The 8,706-nt window shown below is 40.1% G+C and overlaps 1 protein-coding gene across 2 annotated transcripts; it reads left to right on the top strand.

The window, feature by feature from the left end:
• oxnad1 (oxidoreductase NAD-binding domain containing 1) lies at window positions 1–6,382 on the top strand. 2 transcript variants are annotated; one of them, XM_062436106.1, is made up of 8 exons: window positions 1–16; window positions 848–960; window positions 1,477–1,543; window positions 1,651–1,754; window positions 3,274–3,415; window positions 4,984–5,229; window positions 5,388–5,496; window positions 5,789–6,382. In XM_062436106.1, exons 2-8 carry the CDS (start codon window positions 854–856, stop codon window positions 5,944–5,946), a joined length of 933 nt encoding a protein of 310 aa, XP_062292090.1. In that variant the 5' UTR covers window positions 1–16; window positions 848–853; the 3' UTR covers window positions 5,947–6,382. The 2 variants fall into 2 exon arrangements, with proteins under 2 accessions (XP_062292090.1, XP_062292089.1); XM_062436105.1 differs by lacking the exon at window positions 1–16 and having other exon boundaries at window positions 833–960.
• The last annotated feature ends 2,324 nt before the right edge of the window (window positions 6,383–8,706 follow it).

The raw sequence follows: 8,706 nt of genomic DNA, 5'->3' as shown, positions 1-8,706 counted from the left end.
GTGGAGTCTTAAATCGGTAAGAATAATGAATCAGCAGCTTGTTATTTGTTAGAGCGGTGTGTCTGTCTAATAATGAACCGGTGTGTGTTAGCTAGTGAGCTAAACATCTGCCGTATGACGGAAGAGGTCACACCAGACTCCGTTTAGATAATCTCAATATTACATGTTGTAGCTTTCAGATCAGTAACGGGTTAAGGTTTGACACACATGTTATTCATTTCATCATCTTCTACTAAAAACACACCGGTGAGTGGATAAGAGTGGTTCTAGTTAAACTGTGTCACGTTTTCATGTCGTGTTGGATAACATTTACCTGACAGGGAGGCAAAGGTGTACTCGATCATTCTCTGAGGGGAGTCTGGTCTGTTGTGAGAGGGGTAGCTCACAAAAGGGCTCAGTGGTTGAAACTCAAGCTTTAAATTTAGAGAATATATAAGTCTAAAGAGAAATAAAGTAAAACCTGTGCTGTCTTTGCTCATATTCACAAGTAATTGTTTTAGGTTTTAGGCAAGTTAGACACTTTTGATAAGTGTCGCTCAACATGAGTGGAAGCAAAATGTGTCAATCGTTTCCATAGTAACCAGAGCCTTTCCCTCAGCCGGCTTGTTTAATTACATTATATAATTTATATATTCCCGACCGGGACTAATTAAACAAGGAAAGGTACAAGTTACATAAGTTACAGACCAAGTGGAAGTTCAGTGAAAACTAAAATCTCCATGGCGACACACTACCCAATCACATGACGCGACAAAATATGACGGTGGCCGCGACAGGACAAAATCCTACAGGTGGGCGAGCTACCTACCACAAACCAGCCTTCAATAGATCCATGCTGTCCACACAGGTCGCAATGAGCGTCCCCTGCATCCTGGTATCCGCTGCGCGAGGTTTCAGTCTGCAGTGTCCCGCCGCCGGTCTGCTCCGCTCCCGCCTGCTGGGAGCCAGCTCGATCAAAAGGTGGGTTTGATTTGGTATATACCTGTTATTGTTTCTTTATGGGGTGTTTTCTGTCCTGGCTGCTCACTCCTGAGAGGTGGGCAATAAAGGAACTATATTTTGACATTTGTTAGTCATGCCACATCAACTTTCATCTACTATAAGTTTTTCAGCCTTTTTTTAAAAAGTTATCTCAGAGAGTCTGGGCTTTACTCACCACCAACATATATTTTTATTCTTGTTATTTTTATTTTTTGAATACCACAAGTGGAATTACTTTCATCTCCTTTGTATTAGGGCAGCACCAAACAGTGACATCTCAACATTTTACCACACAAACTTATCTGTGATTAGGTGTAAGTTGTAATGTGGATGAACCGGCCCTTTAAATTTGTTCAAGCTTGCTAACAATAAGCGCAAAGTCCACTTTTTCATAACTTCTTGTCACATAAGGCTGCTGTCTCTCTTAACTGATTCTCAAACGGGACATTTGGCATTCAAGGCAAGTGACAAGTAATATCTTTTTTTATTTTTCAGAAGAAATATGTCATCCAGAAGACAAATGGACCATCTAGAGAGGACAGCGAGCAACGGCAGACAAAATGTAAGTTAATATTTTGTTTCTGGATATGTTCATCCTGACTACAACCATAATTTGTGCAGTATCAAATTCTGATCTGGACAGTTAACCTATACCTATACTCTGTACAGGCTCTGTATCCAGCCCAAGTATGTGGCATCATAAAGGAGTCAGAGACAGTAAAACGCTTGAGAATAGCCGTCCATCCAGACTTCAGCTTCAAATCAGGACAGTGGTGAGTAGACACATTTTAAGTCTTGTCTTGTTCATTGAAGGTTTGCTTTTTTCATCAGAACAATCTAAACCTGTCACATTGTGTTGCAGTAAGTGGACTAAGACAACGACTAAGACTTAGATAGAGTTTAGTGATTCAGCCTGGTTGTCTGTTACTCAACACCATGATTTGACCTATAAGTGTCAGATTGCTCTGTTGTTATATAATGAATATGCACTTGTACACTTGTCACACTCTTCTGTTTTCTCACCGTAGTGGATTTCATAGTAAAATAATAGGATTTTAGTAAACAACTGAAGAATATATATTTGAAAATACATGCATTCCACCCAAAATTACAGGCAATATTAAAGAATATTGCCTGTAGTGCTCATTGTCACCACAAGATGGTGGCATTGTGTTTGATTTCTCTCTCCACAGGCCTTAAGGTTTTCATTTCTTTAGAAACTTTTACAGTAAACATGAGTTACAGTCTTGCTTCATTTATATCTGAAGCATTTGAAGGCAGTGTGCTGTTAAGGGATGTATCACATGAAACAAAAGAAGGATTAACTCAAAGCCTCTGAATGATTTGGAGATTTTTGTAAAATAGTTTTTATGGACTAATGAGCTCAAGTGTTTGTGTTGTTTACTGCTGAATGCAGAGGATTTGCATGCATGCTTTTTATTTTTATTTTACTGATGTACCACATTGGGAAATGTTTTAGCCTTTTCCAGCTAACTTCATCTTTCAATCTGCCATCTTTCTATCATGATAGCAAGTGAAGTATTTCTTAGAAAAAAGTTCTGCCTTCTTCAGACTCTGTGTCTGTCAGTCAGTGCCGCCAGTGTTAATTACTGCACCATGCACATGCAGGATACAGTACATACAGGAGCCCATACTGCAGGTGGGCGGTGGTGAGATATAAAACTGGCAACCAGTTGCCCCGTGGTGTCTGATAATTAATGTAAATGGATGGAAATCCTCGAGTTTTAGTGTTTCTGAGAAAAAAAGGACTGTTTAGTTGTTGGTCTCCAGGTGGTAGAGGAGGAGGAGAAGAAGAAGAAGAAGGAGGTGGGTGGAACATATGTGTGTGGCTCCACAGCAAATCCATATTTATGATGCCTCTGAGGCTTGTAGAGTCAGTGTCTCTCTCAGGCGTAACAGTGGGTCATTGTGTTGGTGGAACATTAGCCCAACTGTTTAGCATTGCTGTTTTCCTTTGGGGGTACTGAGCTCTGCCTGCTGATGGACAGATGCCGCCATGTTGGGCGTAAGTTCGAGATGCAACACTTTGAATAAACGTAACTAGCAGGCAACTTTCCATCTGGTTTTGTTTTGTCCTGCTTGCTTTCTAGAACAGGCTGCCCTCCTCACTGAGGTCAAGGGGCACTTCTCTGCCCACAATCACACTTGACCTGGAGTTCAACTTGTTTTTACTTTTGAATTAAGTTGTTGTTTAGAGGTCAGAATAGTCAGCTTTTTCTTCTAGCCTGCAAAATAGCCCAAAATAATCTGACAATTGTGTGTTGTGTGCAGGGTGGACTTCATCATTCCTGGTGTGGAAAAGGTGGGAGGTTTCTCCATGTGCTCCAACCCAGGTTTGCTGCAGAGGGAGGGAGTCATTGAACTGGCCGTCAAATACAGCAAACACCCCCCAGCACACTGGATTCACACCACAGTGAGTGGGACAGTCACTCTCAGTCTAAAGGATATGGAGATGCATCATTCTGAATATGCAATTATGATATTGAAAATTCCCATTAATACAGTGAGAAATGCAGAAACGGAACAAATGGAGCATCCGGGTGTTAAGAAATGAATTACACCTCTGAAAGTGAAAAGTCAGATGATACTTTCACAATCAGAGCCGTCATCTATATCATCATGTCAGCTGATGGTTTTCAGCTGCAAGGCACCAGCTTGGTGTGGCTTTCTCCACCGTTCCTTCTCACTCTGTGCCACAGTCTGCTATATTTTATTTTTAGTAAACCTTGCAAGTCATTTGTTAGTAAGTATCAGAACCACTTGGAAAGAAGCAATTATCTGATAGGAATCAGGGAGACTGCACCACCTGTATAAGTCATAGCAGTATTGATTTAAACACACAGGAGAAAGCTGAGGAGTTCTGTACAAATTGTATCAGCTGTTCAACAAAAGAAACATGAGTCAGGAATTACAGTCACGAATGTTGATTTTTTTAATTTATTTTTTCCTTTCACACAAATTTTTGGTTTTATTTCTTCTTTCTTGGTCCGACGCTGCAGAAGTTGAGAAGTTATTACAAACTCAGATTGAACATTTCAACATTTAAATAGCTCTTTTCTTTTTCATAATCTACCTTTTAAGTGTTTTTGCCCATACTCCCCTAAAATGTCTCCATCTCTGTGTAATTGCTGTTAAGTATTAGTTTAATTGAGTTGACAACATTTCTGAAGCCAAATTGTAAAATTTAATCTAAAAAACTTGAGAGGAGCAGGTTTTTAACCATGTAGCTGTGTGTAGAGCAGGACATTCTGAACACTTTATGCTATGCAAACCCACGTAGAGTAAATAATGCAAAATGTGTAACATTATATTTCGTCTACCAAGCTTCAAAAAGTCTTTTTTTTCCTTCAATATTCTTCTCTATGAGTAGCTGCATAAATATAAAGAACGTTTTCTTCCAGCGCACCTTAACCTCTCTGTAGTCTGCGTGTTTGTTTGCAGCTTCTTTGTTTGATGATGGGCTCTAATAAATAGCTCTGAGCTACTCCGCTGTGTGTAAATAAGTAACAGAAAGTAGTGTGATGTGCCTGAGTGTTCAGAGACGTGCAGCTCTCAGCTCTGGGATCGTTTGATAATCCTTTTGTTTGATATTGTTTTCCTCTCTGCGAGCGGGAACGGTGTAGGGACCGCGATAGCCGATTAAGAGCGCATGCATTATTATGCGTACACGCTCTCATATGTGTACAAAAGCAGATGAAGGCATTTCTTCTGCTCCTTTTGATTTCAAAAGACATCCTCTGTGCAACTTGTGAAATTGCTTTCACCTGTACTGTTAAACAGGTTTGTTATGTGTATGCATCCTGATTTTAAAGGTGTCTTTTTGCTATTTCCTCAGGCTAGTCTAAGATTTAGTGTATTTATTTATTTATTCATTCATCATATCTCGGAAAAAGGTGTTTCAGTTGCTGATGTCAGGAGTCCAAATGTCAAAGTTATCAGGCTTAACACAGTCTGTTTTTATATTGAATGCTCTCCTCTCAGTGTACAGTGGGCTCCCACGTGGCCATGCGTGTCGGCGGGGACTTCTTCTTCGACCCGTCGCCCTCTGATCCCTCTGTGGATTTGCTGCTGGTGGCCGGCGGTGTAGGGATCAACCCCCTGTACTCTATTTTGTTGCACACGACAGATCTGCTGCATCTCAACCAAGCCTCAGGCGGGCGAGACTATAACATAGGCTCCACCCATCTTTGTTACAGCGCTAAGAACACGCAGGAGCTCCTCTTCAAGGTGCGTACTTGTATTATGCTTTTGGAGTTAGCTGTGAGGGATTTTAGGAAACGGGGGCTTTGCTTGCCGATTGGTAGGAGTACATCAGTGCTCACGTGAAGGTGTGTATACAAACAAACTAGTACAAATGTAATACTTATTATCTTCTGTGTCTTCAGAGGTCCATCACACAGGCATGCCAGGAGTTTCCTGACAAGGTCTCCTGTGATTTCCATGTCACGCAACAAAGCACAGATGTCGACCCGCACCTCCAACCATTTGTCAAGGGTAAGTAATACACACACACACACACACTCACTCACTCACTCACTCACTCACTCACTCACTCACTCACTCACTCACTCACTCACTCATAGGCACATCCACCTTTCTTTGTTAAGCTGAAATGATTGAGTGACTGTCACATTCTACCACAGTCTTGTCTTTGTTGATGAATCTGTGTCACTGTGTAGAACAGCCACTATCAAAGCTCCACACTGGTACCTCAGATGCCACAAGGAGTAGGTGCAGCAGCAACCAATTCTTGATTAATTGATTGACTTCCATTGTGTCCCCCTAGATGGAAGAATCTCAGAAGCAGAGTTGAGGACTCGTGTGGACCCAAAGAGGACTTTGTGTTACCTGTGCGGGCCCCCGCCCATGATTGAAGCCATTTCAAAAACCCTCATGGAGCTTGGCCTCTCAAAAGACAGAATCATCTTTGAGAAGTGGTGGTAGAAAACTCCTACAAGTCCCAGAAACATCAACAAGGTTGTTCTCCCGGCTCCTGCTCCCTTTTTTTTTTTTTTTTTTTTTAGGTCTGGGTGTGTTGAGAATGGAAAGGAACTGAAATATTCCAGTGATGTGAACATTGATGTGAGTGCTCAAGTAGTTGCGGGAATTCAACCTCCAGTCCCTGCTGCTGAAACCTGACCTGTGTTTGATCTGTGATAGACCGCTGGGACCGCCCACTCTTCAGCTAGCAGCTGACTCACAAAGACAGTACATGAATTTTATTTCTTATGATCAACAACAAAAGACTGTACTTATAGACTTTTAGTAAGCCATTGTTCATCTCACTGCAACTCCAGTGTCCCCTACATGTGTATGATGGACACATTGAGACAGATTCAGTTCTGATCTCTTTTCCAGCTTCAACTTACATGACTGCATAGAACAAATTAATGGATGATGTTTAGTTATTTTTACCTGAATGTTTATTCATTAATTAAACTTAACAAGCCTGTCTTAAAGCTGTAGTTTGACATTATGGGAAATACGGTTTGCCGAGAGTTAGAAGAGAAATTATGATTACTCTCACATTAATAAGTTAAATTAGTTTGAAGACCGTGTAAAGTGAATTCAGACATTTTCTTCTAAACACATGAAATAGGTCATAAATGTATTTCTAATAAAGGTGCAAAAAGCATTTCAACCATTTAGATTTGAATTGTGGAGCTAGACTTCACAAACTGTGTTTCAAGATTTCTGTGATCAGGATTTAGTGGGCGGCTCGGCAGTGATTGGCATAAACCCGCCCCTTCTGCTGTAGTGGTATAAATACATTCAGTGCACACTGCTGCTGCTACTACTACTACAACTACTACAACTACTACAGTCTACAGTTAGCCAGTTAGCTGAGTAAGCCGCTGAGTTAGCCGCCGAGCTAGCAGCTGAACTAGCCGCCGGGCTGGCAGCTGAGTTAGCAGCAGAAAGCTCTCAGACCTAGCGTCCATGTTTCTGGTAGAGGTGGTGACTTTGATTGACAGGTGACACTTGGTAGGGGGCGGGGTTTCAGCGAACTCGGCGGGCACGCCCACAGCGTTTGGGGGCAGAGAAAAAGGTTGATTTTTACACAACTTTGAAGCCTAATTTCATATATTTGGTGATTTTTTTTTAATCAATCAAATTTGGCAGGGTGGTTAACAACACACTTTTCTGTGGTATGTCAAACTCAGAACACATATTTATTCTTACTTTACACGGACTTTAACTTTGCAGTTCACTATACAGAGGTAACAAAATCCACCTACCACCACCTCTAAAGTTTACTAATTATGTTATGTACCAAAAACAGCATGTTTTAATGTTACATCTAATTCTCAGCAAGAAAGTGAATCAGTGCATTTCCCAAAATGTGGAACTATTCCTTTAAAGGCTCAAGGACATCAAGGATCAGTACAAACAATTGCAATCTGTGCCACTATTTTACAGTGTTAATGAGTGATTTATTTTCTATCAAAATACCTCTAATTTGGTGAAATGTATTTTATTAGAAATGCTATACAATGAGTATATATATAATTGGTGAAACAACTATTTATTTGCAGAGCTGAAGATTTTAGAATTGTTAGTTATGAGCAATGTTTTTTTTTTTACAGTATACTCGCCAATTTGACACTACTCAGTTTATTTTTAGAGGCAAGAATTTAATTCTCACACATAGTTAGCGTCCTCATTTTACTCATTTACACTGTTACATGCATACACAGTGCCTAGCTCACGTACACACTTTCCCTCAATCACACACATTCACATACCCATAAACGCTTTCTTATCCCGGGGTGGAGTGAGTATCCCATGGCGCACTGTAATGGAACCTCCAGGTGGTCTGTGATTGGCTTGGATCACCAAACATCCCTTGGAGATGGTTGCAGGCTTCTTGCTGTTGTCCCTCAGTGGGGGATTCTCTATTGACTCATTTGAGTTGTTTCTGCATTTCTTCCTCATATGAGGAAAACTGTTTATGCCGGTATCGTGAGATTTAAAAGAAATAAAAGAAATTGAGTCAATCCGTTTTAAACACTTTATTGACCTCTGCTTTTATGTAAAGACTTACATGTCACACTACTTATGCACAACACAGGTGGTCCAGGAAATAAGTAATAAATAGCTGATTTCTACTTTACACAATTTCTGAAGAGGAAAGCCTTTTATGGTCAATTTATCCAAACTACCAAGAAATATATACTCCCTCTTTACATACAGTAGTATCTATCTGAGAGTCTTCCACCGCTATGAAATGGAGGTGAAAAGAATTTAATTTGTGATTCTCACAGCTTTGAAAAATGTATAAATGTCAACAGCTCCATCTCCTAAATATTGTCCCCATTACTTTAGATATTCCTTTGAAACCAGGTAGTTCTAATAAAACCTATTCATAGTAGTGGGGACTATCTACAGTAAACAGGACAGATTATGGAAAACTTCATAAAATGTGAGTAACAAACAAAATTCCATTCACTTGCATTATATTGGCATGGAAGAAATTTAAGACATTGGAAAAGATTTATTTATTTGTAATGTGGGTGAAGTGACCTTTTAAGGTAAAAGGTAATACATCAACATAATGTACTTTGTTTACTTTTCCTCCTCTTTTTCCTAGCATCAGTTTACTTTTTACATATAAAAATACGACAAGCCCAGTGAAATCAATACTCCCTTTTTTAACAGTCCTATTACAAGAAAGTAGTAAAATACAACAGTTGGCAAGAAAAT

This window comes from Scomber scombrus, chromosome 16, assembly GCF_963691925.1.
Source record: "Scomber scombrus chromosome 16, fScoSco1.1, whole genome shotgun sequence".
Taxonomy (NCBI): Eukaryota; Metazoa; Chordata; class Actinopteri; order Scombriformes; family Scombridae; genus Scomber; species Scomber scombrus.
Note: the sequence above shows the minus strand (reverse complement) of the source record. Positions and strands in the feature narration are given on the sequence as shown.